The 18,234-nt window shown below is 34.3% G+C and overlaps 1 protein-coding gene across 3 annotated transcripts in view; it reads right to left on the bottom strand.

Annotated features, from left to right (window-relative positions):
• The window catches only part of AFF4 (ALF transcription elongation factor 4), a 97,454-nt gene that overhangs the window by 40,527 nt on the left and 38,693 nt on the right, over nucleotides 1-18,234 (bottom strand). For 2 of the 3 annotated variants that reach the window (XM_019422011.2, XM_019422012.2), the window contains exons 4-5: nucleotides 17,805-17,849; nucleotides 13,772-13,858 (exon numbers count right to left, since the gene is read on the bottom strand). In XM_019422011.2, the coding sequence (XP_019277556.1) occupies nucleotides 13,772-13,858; nucleotides 17,805-17,849 (132 nt within the window). The remainder of the gene's footprint in view (nucleotides 1-13,771; nucleotides 13,859-17,804; nucleotides 17,850-18,234) is intronic. The other variant, XM_019422013.2, reaches the window with a different exon arrangement.

Here is an 18,234-nt window from a genome sequence, read left to right as displayed (position 1 = left end):
GTAAGAAAATAGAAAACTGAATACTATAAACCAACTTGATATTGACATTTACAAAACACTCCAATGAACAACAGCAAAATATATATTCAAATGTACACAAGCATTTGCTAAAAGAATATATATATTATATATATAAATTATATATAAATTATAATAAATGTAAAAGGATTCCAGTCACACAAAGCATGTTCTCTGACCAAAATGGAATTAAGCCACAAGTAACAGAATATATTCTGTAACAGAAAATATACAGCAAAATCTCCAAATATTCAAAAACAAAATGACACTTCAAAATAATCCACGGAATAAAGAAGAAATCAAAAAGGAAATCAGAACACATTTTGACCTGAATAAAACTGAAAACACATTTCAGAATTTGTGGGACGCAAATAAAATGTTACATAGAGAGAAATTTATAGCACTAACAGCGTGCATTATAAAGTAAGAAAGATCTCACATCAATAACCTTAGCATCCTCTTTAAGAATATTTTTTAAAAGAAGTATAAATAAAATAAAATGAAAGCAGAACAAGAAAGTAATACAGATGACAATGGAAATCAATGCAACAAAAACCAAAACCAATGAAGGAGAAAAAGCAGATTTTTAGAAGATCAATACAACTGAAAAACCTCAAGCCAGAAGAAAAATAGAAGAATCAAATTACCAATAACAGGAATAAGAGAAGTGGCATCATAAGAGATATAAAAATTATAATAAAGAAATATTATCAAAAATCAAAACTTTATACCAATAAATTTAACAACTTTCATAATCAACAGATAAACTGAACAAGTTGCTTGAAAAAATACAAACTACCAAAACACATTCAAGAGAAACAGATAATATGAATAGCCCTAGATCTATTAGTAAATATAATATTGAGTTAAACACTATACTATAAACAAAACCCAAAACTCAAAGGGTTTCACTGGTGAATTCTAACAAACATGTAAGGAAGAAATAATACCAATTCTATACAAACTATTCCAGAAAATAGAGGAGGGAGTTATGTCCCATCTCATTCTATAAGGCTGGCATTACTCTGATACCAAAACCCAGCAAAGACATAATAAGAAAATAAAATGACAGACCAAAAACATAGATGTAAATTTTTTTTGTAAAAATTTTTTAAAATTTTTTGAAAATCAAATCGACATATAAAACAGGTAATATATAATAACCAAGTGAAGTTTCTACCAGGAAGGCAATACTGGTTTAAATTTTTAAAATTAATCAATGTAATTTACCATATCACAAACCAAAAAGGAAAATCATATGATTACATCAATAGATTCAAAGAAAGCATTCAACAAAATCCAAAATGCACTACTGATAAGAACACTCAGGCAAATGTGAATAGAAGGGAACCTCCTCAATTTAATAAATGACATCTGTGAAAATTCCACAGCTAAAATCATACTTAATGATGAAAGACTGAATACTTTCCCCTCTATAATGAAAAACAAGGCAAGAATGTTTACTCTAACCACTTCCAGTCAACACTTTATTAAAGGTTCTAGCCAGTGCAATAAAGCAAGAATAAGAAATGAGGCATCTGGTTTGAAACTAAAGTTGTAACAACACCCTTTATTCACACATGACATGATTGTCTAAATAAAAATTCTATGGTAGCTACAAAAATGCTACTAGAACTAAATACATTCATCAAGGTTTCAATATAAAAAATAAAATAATAAATGAAATGTATCTTTATAAACTAGCCAGGGAAAGCAGATACTGAAAAAAAATTTCCAAGTTTTTGTTTTAAGTGTATTTATTTTGGGTTGCTTGGGGCTCAGTCAGTTAAGTATTCGACTTCAGCTCAGGTCATGATCTCACAGTCTGTGAGTTCAAGTCCCACTTTGGGCTCTGTGCTGAAAGCTTAGAGCCTAGAGCCTGCTTCAGATTTTTTGCCTTTGTCTCTCTCTGCCCCTCCCCCACTCATGCTCTGTCTCTCTCTCTCTCAAAAATAAACATTAAAAGACAAATAAGTATATAAACTTAAAAAATTTTTTTTTAAGTTTATTTATTTTGAGAGAGACAGATGAGCAGGGGAGGGGCAAAGAGAGAAGAGGAGAGAGAGAACCACAAGCAGGCTCCTTGCTGTCAACGCAGAGCCTGACACAAGGATCAAATCCACAAACTGTGAGATCATGACCTGAGCAAAAACCAAGAGTCGGATACTTAACCAACTGAGTCACCCAGGGGCCCCACATATATTGAACATTTTTAAACAAAATACCATTTATAATAGTACTAAAAAATGAAATGCTTAGAGGTAACTCTGATAGAAAGTGTGGAACACCTAGATATTGAAAACTATAAAATAACAACAAATTAAATTATACCTAGGTAAATAGAGAAGAAGATAAGTGCTATGGGCCAGAAGACTCAATACTGTTAAGATGGCAATTCTCCCCAGCTGATTCATAAACCCAATGCAATCTCTATCAAAACCCTAGAAGGCTTTTATGCTGAAAATAACAGGGTGGTTGTAAAATTCATACTAAAATGAAAGGACCTTGAAAAATCAAAATAATTTTGAAAAATGGTAATATGATTGGAGGATTTACATCACTATCGCTTTATATTATTCACGTCAGATAATCAAGACAGGTTGGTACTGATATCATGATAGACAAAGAGATTAATGAAATAGAATACAGTCAGAAATGCACCACATATATAGTTAAGTGCAAGTGCTAAGGCAATTCCATGCAGAGAAACAAGTTTTTTAAACACTGATGATGAAAATGGACAACTATACACAAAAAATAAACTTTCATCCATACCTGTACCATATACAAAAACTACTTTAAAATGAATCACAGACCTAAATGTAAAGCCCAAAACTATAAGAAGTTTAAAAAAATACATAGGAGAATGTGAGTTAGGGAAAATTTCTTAGACACCAAAAAACATGATCTGTAAACTAAGAAACTCATGAATTGGAACTCATCAATACTAGCAACTTCTCCTCTTCAAAAGATACAGTTAAGAGAATGAAAAAGGAAGCTACTTACTGGGGGGTTGGAGGGATGTACAAATCTCTTATCCGATAATGGACTTGAAGCCAGAAAACAGAAAACACTCTCAAACTCACTAAGAAGAGGACAACATCCAATAAAAGATGGGCAAAAGTTTTTTAAAGTGCACCAAGGAAGATATACAAATGACAAATAAGTACATGAAAAGATGCTCAATATCATTTGTCACTAGAGAAATATAAATTAAAACCACAATGAGGCGGCACTCCTACACAATTACTAACAGGCCTAAAATTTAAAAAGACTGGCCATAACAAGCATTGGTTAAATATGGGGAGCAACTGAAACTCTCATATATTGCTAGTAGGAATACAATATGGTTCAATCATTTTGGAAAACATTATGAGCTATTCTTAAAAGTTAAATGTATATTAACCATCTACTAAAAGGTATTTACTGATGAGAAATAAAAGCATGTGCCCATATAAAGATTTGTACACAAATTTTTACAGCAGCTTTATTTTTAACTAAAAACCAGAAATAGCCCAAATGTCCATCAGTAGATGAAAGGGTAAACAAACTGGTAAAATTATAAGACGTGAACACTACTTGGCAATAAAAAATAATGATTTTCATATGCAATACTATGGATGAATCTCAAAATAACTGTGCTGAAAGAAACCAGAACCAAAAAGAGTACATATATTATTATTCTATTTATGTACAATTCTCAAAAATGCAAACTAATGTATAGCGACAGAAATCAGATTAGTGTTTGACTAGGGATGGGAAGGGTAGAGAGAGTACAAGGAAGAGAACATTGTAAAGGATCATAAGTAAACCTTTGGGGTATAGCAACAAAACAAAGGATAAAAACCATATGATCATTTCAACAGATTCAGAAAAAGCATTTGACAAAGTACAACATCCATTTATGGTAAAAATCTTCTGCAGGGGTGCCTGGGTGGCTCAATCAGTTAAGTGTCCAACTCTTGATTTTGGCTCAAGTCATGATCTCACAGTTCATGAGATCAAGCCCCATGTTGGACTCTGCACTGACAGAGGGAAGCCTGCTTGGGATTCAATCCCTTCCCTCTCTCTCTGCCCCTCGCTCACTTGTGATCACTCTCTCTCTCAAGATAAAGAAATAAACATTTTAAAAAAGAAATAAAAAGCACAGTTAAAATATCTTCTACAAAGCAGGCTTAAGGGGGGCATACCTCAACATAATGGCCATATAGGAAAAACCCACAGCTAACATCACCCTCAATGGTAAGTTTTGTTTTTTTTTTTAACCTGTGTTGTGGTCCTTTATTATTTTTTTAATATAAAATTTATTGTCAAATTGGCTACCATACTCAATGGTAACTTTTAAAAACAAATTTTTTCCCCTAAGATCAGGAACAAGACAGAGATGTCCCCCCTCACCACTTTCATTCGACAGAGTACTAGAAGTCCTAGCCACAGCAATCAGACAAGAAAAAGAAATAAAACATATCCAAATTGGTAAGGAAGAATTAAAACTTTCATCATTTGCAGGATGACATGATATACAGAAAACCCTAAGACTCCACCAAAAAAACTACTAGATCTGATAAATGAATTCAGTAAGATCACAGGATACAAAATCAATACACAGAAATCTGTTGCATTTCTATACATTAATAACAAAGTCGCAGGAAGAGAAATTAAGAAAACAATTCCATTTACAGTTGCACCAAAAATAATAAAATACCTAGGAATAAACTTAACCAAGGAGATGAAAGACATGTACTCTGAAAACTACAAAACACTGAGGAAAGACAACACCAACAAATGGTAAGATATTCCATGATCACGGATTCAGAGAACAAATACTGTTAAAATATCCATACTATCCAAAGCAATCTACAAATTGAATGCAATCCCTATCAAAATACTGATAGCATTTTCACAGAACTAAAACAAATAATCCTAAAATTTGTATGGAACTACAAAAGACCCCAAACAGCCACAACAATCTTGAAAAAGAACAAAACTAGAGGTATCACAACCCCAGGTTTCAAGATACACTACAAAGCTGTAGTAATCAAGACAGTGTGGCACTGGCACAAAAAAAGGCACATAGGTCAATGGAACAGAATAAAGAACCCAGAAATAAACCCATGATTATATGGTTAATTAATCTACAATGAAGGATCCAAGAATATGCAACGGGAAAAAAGTCTCATCAAAAAATGGTGCTGGCAAAACTGGACAGCTACATGCAAAAGAATGAAATTGGACCACTTTCACACCAATTTTGTGTATTTTAAATAAGCTCAAAATGGATTAAAGCCCTAAATGTGAGACCTGAAACCATAAAAACCCAAGAAGAGAACACAGGCAGTAATATCCCTGACTCTGTCAGTCACAACATTTTTCTAGATATGTCTCCTAAGGCAAGGGCAACAAAAGTAAAAATAAACTACTAGGACTATATCAAAATAAAAAACTGCAAAGCAGAGGAAGCAATCAACAAAACAAAAAGACAACCTACTGAATGGGAGAAGACATCTGCAAATGACATATCTAATAAGGGATTAGTATCCAAAATATATAAAAAACTTATACAACTCAACACCAAAAAGCAAATAATCCAATTAAAAAATGGGCAAAAGACAGGAACATACATTTCTTCAAAGAAGACATACAGATAGCCCACAGACACATGAAAAGATGCTCAACATCAATCATCATCAGTAAAATGCAAACCAAAACCACAATGAGATATCATCTCATACCTGTCAGAATGGCTAAAATCCAAAACACAAGAGTTAAGATGGCAGAGAATGAGGGGGACCAGGATTGCCCTCATCCCTCAAACACAGCAGTACTGAGGTCAGAACACTTGGAACACCCATGAAATCAGTCTGTGGAGTGACAGAAAAATCTCCACAGGTAGATGGAGACAGCTTGGTGGGACAGATGTGCGTATATGCGAAATGGGGGAGATAAAACAACATGGGCATGGAGGGGAGGGATCCCCCTGAGTGGAGAGAAAAAAGGGAGAGAAAGAGAAGATGTGGATTGCAGTACTGTTAGGACAAGAGAAAAACCTCTCCAGACTAGGGACTGGGGAAAGAGAAATACAGAGAGCACCAGTTTTACTTTGCAAACAACCTTAGGAGCTAAAAATCGGAGGTTTCAAAAGACTTTCTCCAGACTGAGCTGCCGCCATGTGTGTGCATGCCTGGGGTAGACAGGAGCCAGTCCCAGGGGTGGTAGTGAAAAACACAAGAAACACATGGTGAGAATATGGAGAAAAGGGAACTCTTGTGTACTGCTGGTGGGAATGCAAACTGGTGCAGAGACTGTGGGAAGAATATGAAGGTTCCTCAAAAAATTAAAAAAAGAACTACCCTACGATTCAGTAATCACACTACTGGGTATTTACCCAGAGTACAAAAACATTAATTCAAAAAGATACACAACCCCCATGTATACTGCAGCATTACTTCCAACAGCCAAATCATGGAAGCGGCCCAAGTATCCATCAATAGATGAATGGATAAAGAACAGATGGTATATACATACAATGGAATATTACACAGCCATAAAAAAGAATGAAATCTTGCCATGTGAACAACATGGCTGGATCTAGAGAGTATAATGGTAATAAAGTCAGAGAAATATAAAATACCATATGATTTCACTCATATTTGTAATTTAAGAAAACAAATGAACAAAGAAGGGACAGACAAAAAAACCCCAGACTCTTAAATATGGAGAACAGATGCTTACTAGAGGTGGGATGGGTAGGAGGATGGGTGAAATATGTGAAAGGGATTAAGAGTAGACTTATCATAATGAGCACTGAGTAATGTAAAGAATTGTTGAATTACTATATGGTACATCTGAAACTAATATAATCCTATGTTAATTATACTGGAATTAAAAGAAAAATTTAGGGGTGCGTGGGTGGCCCAGTCAGTTGAGCATCCCACTTTGTCTCAGGTCGTGATCTCATGGCTCGTGGGTTCAAGCCCCGCGTCAGACTCTTGTGTTGAAAGCTTGGAGCCTGGAGTCAGCTTAGGATTCTGTGTCTCCCTCTCTCACTCTGTCCCTCCCCTGCTTGTGTACTCCCTCTTTCAAAAATAAATATAAACATTTTTTAAACGAATAAATAAACTAAAATTAAAATTAAAAAAATTTAAAGAGAAACATTTGAGGGTAACTGATCTATTAACTGTACTATGATGATGGTTTCACAGGTTTACATGTAAGTCAAAATATAAAATTTAATTTAAAATATGTGCTGTATATTGATATCATTAATCCTTAAAAAAATCATTTAACATACTCAGCTGTTTAAAATTTTTTTTTTTAATGTTTTATTTTATTTTTGAGACAGAGAGAGACAGAGCATGAATGGGGGAGGGTCAGAACGAGAGGGAGACACAGAATCTGAAGCAGGCTCCAGGCTGTGAGCTGTCAGCACAGAGCCCGACGCGGGGCTCGAACTCACGGACCGCGAGATCGTGACCTGAGCCGAAGTCGGACACTTAACCGACTGAGCCACCCAGGCGCCCCCATACTCAGCTGTTTAAAATGTAGGAAATAATAATGTATTGTGAAGTTTATAACATATAGCTAAGCAACATGTATTATAAAAGCAGAAAGAATAAAAAGAGGGAAATGAAGTTAAACTGTTGCAAGGCAACTAACCCGTATGTGAAATGACACAGTGTTTTAAAATAATTGTGGTGTATGATGTTGTAAACCCTTGAGCAACCACACACACACATATACACAGGTCTAGAGAACTCACACTTCCCTGATTTCAAAATTTACTACACAACTATAGTAATCAAGACAGTGTGACACTGCCGTAAGAACAGACAGATCAGTGAAAAAGAATGCAAGAGTACACAAAAATCCCTCACATTTATGGTCAATTTATTTTCCATAGGGTGCCAACATGATTCAATGGGCAAAGAACAGTCTTCTCAATAAATGGTGCAGGGACAACTGGATACGCACATGCAAAATAATGAAGTTGGACACTTATCTCACACCAAATATAAAAATTAACTCAAAATGATCAAAAACCTAAATATAAGAGGTAAAACTATAAATTCATATAAGAAAATATAGATGTCAATCTTCATTACTTTGAACTGTGCACTGGTTTCTTAGATATGACATCAAAAACACAAACAAAAACAACAACAAAAGATAAACTGGACTTCATCAAAATTAAAAGATTTTTGGGCTTTAAAAAACACCATCAAGATAGCAAAAAAGACAACCCACAGAATGGGAGAACATTTTTGCAAATCATACATCAGACAAGGGACTACACTCTAAGGTATACAAAAAACTCCGATGAATAATAAAAAGACAACCCAATTTAAAAATCAGCAAAATATGGGATACCTGGGTGGCTCAGTCGGTTAAGAGTCCAACTTCACTCAGGTCATGATCTCACAGTTCAAGAGTTCGAGCCCTGCATTGTGCTCTGTGCTGACAGCTCAGAGCCTGGAGCCTGCTTCAGATTCTGTGTCTCTGTCTCTCTCTGCACCTCCCCCACTTGCACTCTATCTTTCTCTCAAAAATAAATAAACATTAAAAATCAGCAAAATATCTAACAGATATCTCTCCAGATCAGATACACAAAGGCCCTAGAAGCCCATAAAAAGAGTCTCAACATTACTAGCCATCAGGGAAATTAATATCAAAACCACAAGGACAAACCACTTCACACTCACTTAAAATATCTAGAAGGGTAATAACAACTTTGCCAGGATTTGAAGAAACTGCAAGGCTCATACACTGCTGGTGGAAATATAAAATGTAGCAACCACTTTGGAAAAACATGAGGTAGTTCCTCAAAAGATTAAACACGGTTACAATATAACCCAGCAATTCTACTCCTAGGTATATAAAACCAAGTGAAAACAACTGAAAACATATGTCTACACAAGCATTTCTACACTCACGTTTATAGCAGCAATTTTCATAATAGCCAAAAAATGAAAACAACCCAAATGCCAAACAACTGATAAAAAGATAAACAAAATGTGATATATCCATAAAATGAAATATACATTTAGCCATAAAATGGAACAAAATAATGATATATAACATAAACAAATCATGCCAGATGTAAAAATATCTGGTCATAAAAGACCACATATTGTATACTTCAATTTATATGAAATGTCTAGAAGAGGCAAATGAATAGAGAAATAATGTAGAGTAGTGACTGCTTTGGGGTTAGGGTATGAGACTGGAGGATACAGAAGGGTAACTGCTAAGTAGTATAGGGTTTCTTTTGGTGGTGATGACAATGTTCTAAAATAATTGTGGTTATAGTTACATAACTACGAATATATTAAAAACCAGTTAACTGTATGTTTTAAATGAATTAACTGTATGGTATGTATGTTATGTACCTTAATAAAACTGTCACCTAAAAAAAAATTATGAATGGACTTGCATTCATAAGCCAGAACTATGAAATTAAGTTCAAAGTCTTTTGATAAACTCAAGCTTTAATTTTACAATTAAAAAAAATATATACCTATTAAATAATTCCAGGTAGAATATTAAAAATAATTATTCAATCCAAAAGAACCTCAAAAAAAGAACAAAGAAAGAATTGTTGGGACAAATGGAAAACAAATAGCAAATAGTACATTTAACATTGTCAGGTACATTTAATCCCTACAATAAAAACAAAAAACAAAACAAAAAAAAAAAAACCCTACAATACCAATATCAATTACTACATTAAAAGGAAATGGTTTAAACACTCCAAGATTAAATGCTAGAGACCGGCAAACTAAAAAACCAAGACCCCAAATTATATGCTGACTATAAGAAACTCACTTCAGGGGCGCCTGGGTAGCTCAGTCAGTCAAGCATCCGACTCTTGATTTCAGCTCAGGTCATAATCTCAAGATTCAGGAGATGGAGCCTTACACTGCTATCAGCACAGAGCCCGCCTGGGATTCTTTCTCCCTCTTTCTCTCTCTCTCTCTGCCCCTTCCCTGCACATACACACCTGTGTGTGCACACACTCTCTCTCAAAATAAACATTTAAGAAAGTCATTTAAATATGAAGCCACCAATAGATTAAAAATAAAAGAATAGAAAACATTAAACCTTGTCAATAGTAAATTAAAAGAAAGCATGAATGGCTATATGAATCTCAGACAAAGTAGACTTCAGAACAAGTATTAATACCAGATATAAAAACCAACACCTCATGATGGAAAAAAAAAAGGGGGGGGGGATCAAATTATCAGAAAGATATAGCAATCCTAAATGTGTACATACCTAATAAACAAAGCTTCAAAACACATGAACCCAAAATGGATAAAACTCAAAGAGGAAACAGAAAAATCCATAAATACAGGTGCAGATGTCAATACTCTCCTTTCATTACTTGATAGAATAGAAAGTGAGTAAAAATGTAGATGACTAATCACTCTCAACTAACTTGATCTGATATATACAGAACATATTCTATATAGTGTACATAAAGGTCACCAAGAAAGATCATATATAATGGCCATAAAACATTTAATAAATTTTTAAAAATTGGTATTATATAGCATATATTCTCTAACAAGAACATAAATAAATTAGAAAATTAGTAACAAAGGGTATGTGGAAAATCCTCAAATATTTGAAAATAAAACCACATGCTTCTAAATAACCCATGGATCAAGGAAGAAGTCACACAGGAATAAAGAAATATTATGCAATGAATGATAATACAAACAATATAACACAATTTGTGAGATACACCTTAAGTAGGGCTCAGAGGTAAACTGTAGTTTTAGAGAAAACAAGAAAGGTTTTACAATCTACTATCTAAGCCTTCATCTGAAAAAGTTAAAAGAAAAGTACTCCTGGAACCAGTATTGCACTGTATGTTACCTAACTGTAATTTAAATTAAAAAAGAAAATAAAATAAAAAAAAGTTAAAAGAAAATGAAACTCACAATAAGTAGAATGAAGACAAGGAATAAACAAAGAAATAGAAAACTGAAAAAAGTAAACTATGGTTCTTGGAAATGATCAGTAAAACTCATAAACCTAGCTAGTTTAGTCAAGGAAAATGAAAAAAAGAGAGAAAATGCAAATCACCAATAAAGGGAAAAAATGACCACTAGAGATCCTAGAGGCATTAAAAGAATATTTATATTATTTACAAATAACTCTATGTCAATAAATTTGAGTACTTAGAGGAAACGGAAATTATAAAATTGACACAAGGAACAGAACATCTGAATAGCTCTTACATCTAATAAAAATTTTGAAATTATAATTTAAAACCTTCCAATAAAGACCACTATGGGCCCAGATGGCATCGCTGTTGAAGTGTATTAAAACATTCAAGGAAGAATTAATACTAAATTCCACAAACCAGTTCAGAATATAAAGATGAAGAGAACTTTTCCCTGTTCCTTTTAAAGAGCCAGCACTCCCAGATACCAAAATCAAATACAGACATTAAAGAAAACTACAAATAACACTCCCTACCTAGCTGGGCCACCACCCCCCCCCCCCCCCCACACACACACCCCCACCCCCAAGGCAAAAGATTTGAACTGGCACTTCCAAAAGAATAGTCAGTAAGCTCATAAAAAGAGGTTCAACATCATTAGTCATCAGGGAAATTACAAACTAAAACTAGTAGGAGATACCGCTGCGTGCCCAGTAAAATGGCTAAAACTCAATAGACAATACCAAATGTACACAAGGATGCAGAACAAATCAAACTATCATATACTACTGAGGGATGCGAGTGGGGTGAAGTAAAAGCGTGATAAAATCACCTTGGAAAATATTAGGTTAGTATCAACTTAATATGAACTCAGCATATGACTCAGCAATTTGACTTTTTACCATATATCCCAGTATTTACCCTAGAAAAGAGAAAACTTAAGTCCACACAAAGACTTGTAAGTCACTATTTATAGATACTCTATTCTTAATAGCACAAATCTGGAAGAGACCCAAATGTTCATCAACAGGTAAATGGATACACAAATTCTGGTATTTTCATACAACACAAATAAAAAGAAACTCAGGAATAAAAAAGAACAAATTACTGATATGTTCATGAACATGGACGAATTCCAAAAATACATGCTGAACAAAAGAAGGCAAACATATATGCAAAAGAATTACACACTGCATGGCTTCCATTTATGTGAAATTCTAGAAAAAGCAAAACTTATCTGCAGCTACATGAAACATATCAGTAATTGTGAGGGCCAGTGGTGGGGGTGAGGCAGATTGCAAAGAAACGTGAGGGGACTTGGCAGTGATGGAAATGTTCTAATTATTCAAAACTGCAATTATGTTAAAATAAAAAATGGGGGTGTGCTTATGATCCCAGGAAAGGAGAAAGCTTCTTTAATAAGACATTAAAAAATAACAGCTTCGTGAAAGAGAAAATTCTACATATTCATCAAAATTAACATCTTCTGGACCACAATACTTAAAAAGACTCTAACTGGGAGATACATTTACAGCATATAGAAGAAATTATTAAATCCAGAATTCACAAAACAATAAACACAAAAAGAAATCCTCCTAAAATATTTTAAGTGAAGGATGCAAGCCAAAGAGCAGAGGAAACAGGTAAATTTATCCACACAGAAATCACATGGATGACAAATGTGTAAAGAGATGGACCCATGAGTAATCTTGGAAACGGAATACCATCTTGCACTCAAAAGACTGGTGCTTAAAATAACAAATGGTGATGTGCATGTGAGGAATAATAGGGACTACAAGTGAGAGTACTGACTGGTACAACTGATATGGAGGGAATTTAAGAATATATATTAAATATATAATCAATAATTCTACTTCTTACTTTTCACCCAAAAAAAACCTCACGCACACAAGAAGGCATGAAAAAGATACCCACTAAAGCAATGTTTATAGAAATGAAAACTTGGCAACAACTTAGATACCAAAGTAAAATAATTCAACTAAGATACATTTATACCATGGATGCAAATAAAAGAAGTAAAATACCTCTATATGTAATATATTATCAGTATACAATAAAGATACATAATAACATGGAGAGGTCTTTCAGACCTGTTGCTGATTAAAAATATAGAATAAACTGGTGCAGAAATAAAGTACATGAGAAAGTGCTTACATGTAATGATCACATATATATGTATGTAAATGCATATGAAAAGACTTGCAAAGGTATGTATGAAAGTAGCTCCGGTAAGATGGAGGAGGCAAAATTGGGGAAAGCTATTATCAGGGGTCCTGATCAAACTTCCACAAGGAAAATATATTCTTTTATTGTTCGTGTAAATATAAATTAATGTAAAAAAAAAAAAGCATATCTGCTGATTGTAGATGAGCTTGGAACTGTTGTCTGAGGAACCTCCATCCATAGCACATATTTACAGTTGCTACGTCCAATGGAAAGGAGTTCCTCAGACAGTCTGAGAAGCCTTAGCGCCTGCAGCTTAGAATACCATAACAGTTTCCAACAAACTTTGATGCCTTTTTAAAAGGATAAAAGAATAATTCTCTTCCCAATTGCCTCCAAAGCTTTTTCAAGAACTTCTTAATCCAAGTCGCTCTTGATTCCCTTATCTTGTTTTATTTTCTTCATAGCAATTATCACTATCTGAACTTATGTATTTATTCACTTATTTATTGTCTGTCTCCCACTAGAATGGGAATGGCAAGACAATTTTGAATTCATATGATTTTAGTGAAGCCATTGAGAGTTTTCTAACAGAATCAAAGACACATGTTATTTACTTACCTTAGTTGGAAAAGGAAATTTGGAAGGTTCTGTTTTGCATGGTGTATGAATAGCCGTTAGAGGGGGAGGCCATGAATGCGTCATCTCCTGAAATGTAATTATTACAGTTTGTTTTCAACCAGTTCAAGGATAAAAGTTACATAGCTAAAAACCAGATTTATATTATAAATGCTGGTTTCATGGTAGCTCCTCCAAAAGTATACATACTTGATCGGTAAGTATTAATTAAGCACAATTGTGTGCAAAGCACTATGGGGGCAGGAAACAGTAAGATAAATAATATACACTCCCTGGCTTCAAGAAGCTTGGAGTTAGGATGCCGAAACCTGTGAAATGTCACAGAAATCAGCCTGTGATCAAACACAAGGCACACAGTACAATGCTACTGAGGAAGAGCCGGCTGTGAGAGCTGTGACGGGGGTAATAATAAGAAAAGGAGGTAACACTGTGTGCCTGTAATGGGCCACCTACTGTGCTGTTTTACCTGTCTGTTCCTCATTTAGTACTCACAATGATATTAGGAGGTAGATACTGTTATTACCCTGACTCTGCGTAGGATGAAACTGAAGCACAGAAGTTGTCCATTAAAAGTCATACACGTAGTAAGTAATGGACACACAGTTGCACCCTAGGAAGTCTGGCTGCAGAACCTATTAACTGATAGGAAGTTTTGGTCAGGTGGAGGAAATCAGAAGAGAGATATCAAAAGCACATGAAAAGGAAGACAGACAAGCAAGGCCATAAGTATGATTTCGTTCAATGCCTTCTGTTTAATCATATGCCAACTATGTTCAAGTGGAGATTTGGATAAGATCACAATGTATATGTTAGAAGAGCAGGGGAAAGAGAGAGAATCAGATTTAGAATAAGGAGGGAGTGTTTTATTTCTGGCATATAGCTCAAAGTAAGCCATCAGGTAGACTGAGAAAATATAATAAATTAAAAGTGGTACAATTTTTAGGAATTTACTCTGTAGCTATACCCACATAGTTAGGTAAAAATACATGTTCAAGGGGCCTATGCTTAAAAAATGGAAACAACCTACATATCCAACAGCACAGAAATAATTACCAGACAGTCATACAATGGAACACCAACCAGACAGTAAAATGAGTAATTTTAACTACTGATATGAAATCATGTCCACAATATACTGTTAAGTGATAAATACAAATCATAGTCTATGTGCTAGTAAATGCTCATATATGAAAAAAAATCTCTAGCTACCTGTGGGCAACAGAATGACAGGAGGAGGAAGGGACATGGGCATGTGATACAGTCTATACTACCTGAACCTCATAAAACAGCCACCTGCACTGTAATGGCTCTTTATCTTCTTACAACGCTTTATTTTTCAATGGCATTTCATGTTCTCAAATAATATTACATAGTTGATTATTTCCAATATCCTACTCTAGAACATCAATTCAAAGGGTGCAATACTATCATTATTATCACCACTGTATCTGAAGGGCTTGATAATGGCAGGTGCTCAATTAGTAAGCCTTGAATTAATCTTTTTTTATTTTACAATAAACATGTATCATTTTTAGATTAAAACGTTTTTTCTTTACGTTCATGATGGAGTTCCTAGAAACAGTAGGACTACAAATATCAAGAAAACATGAAGGCAGTCAGGACCAGAAGTTCCTTACACACTGCATACAGGGAAAGGAAACAGAAACTCATGCACTCTAGGTTTTCAGTGTGCATTTTACACTTCAAATACCAAAGTACTCTCAACAGAAAATCTATGTAACTCCATCATTAAATGTCAGAGCACCTATTAAACCCAAGGCCATGTGCCAAGCCCTGTATATACAAAATGTATAATAAATGGTCAGTAACATCAAAGAGTAATTAAATATAAGAAATCTAAGATTCTTCCAGGTATTATAATATCATGCATTTTTGAGGATGCAAGAGAAAAGATAAATGCTGTTAAACTTTTTATATACATGGCAACTGAAAAATGCACACTATGTGAGATTCAAAGGAAAGACTTATTTTTGTGATCTGATGGTCTGACATAGGGGAAAGAAGGATTTCACTGGGATTCTAAGAAAAAAATAGAATCTATATATGACTGAAGACTAAGGAGAAACATATTTCACGCAAGTTTACTTTAAAAAGGTAAAAGAGCAAGTATATGCCTTAGTGAAACCAATTTGGCAAAAGTGGTGAATCAATAGCAAAAGAGGTTAGAACCGGCCTATAGAAGGTCTAGAATGTTGAAGCTGGACACTATTCTTTCTATGGGGCTTAGAGACTCACTGAAAACTTCTAAAAAGGAAATTAACTTATGAAGACAATGGATTAAAAAGAGAATCTGGTAGCAATATAGATGACAGAGGAGAAGGGAGACTCAAGGCAGAAAGGCAAAGCAAGGACTGTATATTGCAATTTTTGAAGCTCAAGGTGGCAGAAATGGAAATAAAGGAATGGTATTTCCAAGGAGTATTCAAAGCATACATGTAGTTTTGTGATTAAACAGAACATGAGAGAAAATGAAGATTTTACACTTATAAGCACATGAGAATGGTAGTACCACTAATAGAAGGAAGTCTAATAAATCTGCCTTTAGACATGATGAATCTAAAAAAAAACAGGGAGAAATGCAAATGGACACACAGCTACGAGGCAAGGAAGAGACATAAACCACAACCCAAGGGAGGCTAAGCAGGAGATAAAGACTGAACTGCTAATAGTTGAAGCCATTAACAATAAAGGAAAATTAAGACAGAGCAAAAAGAGAAGGAGAAGCTAGAAAAAAGGACCCATATTTAAAAGATAAAAGGGGCACCTGGGTGACTCAGTCGGTTGAGCACCCAAGTCTTGATTTTGGCTCAGGTCATGATCCCAGGGTTGTGGAATCAAACCCCATGTCAGGCTCCATGCTAAGGATTTATTCTCTATCTCTATCTCTCTCTCTCTCTCTCCCTCTCTCCCTCCCTCCCTCCCTCCTCCCCAGGCCCCCTTTCCCACTCTCTCTCTAAAATAAAAAATTTTTTTAATTTTTAATTTAAAAAATAAATAAAGAGAAGAGAAGACACAAAGGTTTCCAAAAGGCAGAGAATGAGACAAGGGTGGAAGGAAATAAAAACAGTGAAGCATAGTAACAGTCAAGGGAAGGAAGAATCAGGTTTCCAGAAATAAAAAATAAAAATTCTTTAAAACAGCAGAAACAGCAGAGAACTCAAATGAAAGCCCCAGTGAAGGGGAAGATAATGACCTTAGACAAACAGGTTCAGCAGAATGATAGAAGTATATCAAAGACTGCAGTGGGCTGAAGAAAGGAAGGAGAGAATAAAGTGGAGGCAGCAAAGCAAGTAGTCTTTCAGAAGTATCCACAGTGAAATGCACATATAGACACAAAAACTCAGGAGCTTATGCAAAAAGTACAAGTAATATGTAACTTAACAGTTTTTCTCTATTGAGCCAAAAGCAGTCACTGTCACTCATTAATTTCCTGGACTTTCTCTTTTTCCGACAGACAACTTTTTCTTTTCCCAAAAGAGGAATACACATTTTGGTCACGTGTCACTTTTAAACATATTCCACTCAACTCTCAAAATGAGCAATATTCAGAGGTCTTTCATTGTAGGATTTGACCAGTATGTACAGAAGAATTACAAAGCAAGTATTTTCAATGAAATGTTTTGACTGGTAATTACTGAGTTTTTTAGCACTTAAATTAACTGATCAGCCTTAGAAAGTGCAATTATATTTGCTTTCTTCCTCTTTTCAAGGCAAAGTATTAAACCTGGAATTTGCTTTACTTAAAAATGAAAAACAAACAAAACCAGTTCTTTGAGGGCAGACAGTAAACAAACCAAATGATTCAGAAACTAAGTATGAAAATAAGCAAAATAGAGTCAATTACTTTTTAAGGACATAATGAGGTTATGGATGTAAGCAATTTCCTGCTTCAGATCCTTTGAGAAATATTGGGGAGAAGAGAGAAAAAGATAGCAGAGCATCATAAATAAAAAAGACTGAAACTATTTAAAAAAAAAAAAAATCAACAACTTACTTTAAGAATTTCATCCACACAGCTCACATCACCAGAAGCAGATGCCTTAAGAGGAAAAGAAACACACATTAAATTTGGAGTCATTTATTATTAGATTTGTATCATTTGTTGTACAGATTTAACAACATTGCTAGAAAGTGAATTAAATTTAAAGACATATTTATTGATCCCACTACTCTAAATCACCACACTAATTAGAACCTTTGGACAAAGTTCCTTTAATGTCAATTTTTCAAGCTTTAAAAAATTTTAATCATCAACTGTACAGGATGTAAATAACTTTGTATTTTTCAGAAGTTTTAAAAAGTCCTATCTTTCTTAGATTAGAAATAAATTTTTAAATGTTATTTTTCAGGTGAGAAACTTATCAAAAATTTAAAGTTTATTTATATACAAAATATTCCATGATACTGAAATGTATCATTTCAAA

This window comes from Panthera pardus, unplaced genomic scaffold (genome assembly GCF_024362965.1).
Source record: "Panthera pardus isolate Hobbes unplaced genomic scaffold, ASM2436296v1 HiC_scaffold_2, whole genome shotgun sequence".
Lineage (NCBI taxonomy): Eukaryota > Metazoa > Chordata > Mammalia > Carnivora > Felidae > Panthera > Panthera pardus.
This window is presented reverse-complemented; position numbering and strand designations above follow the sequence as displayed.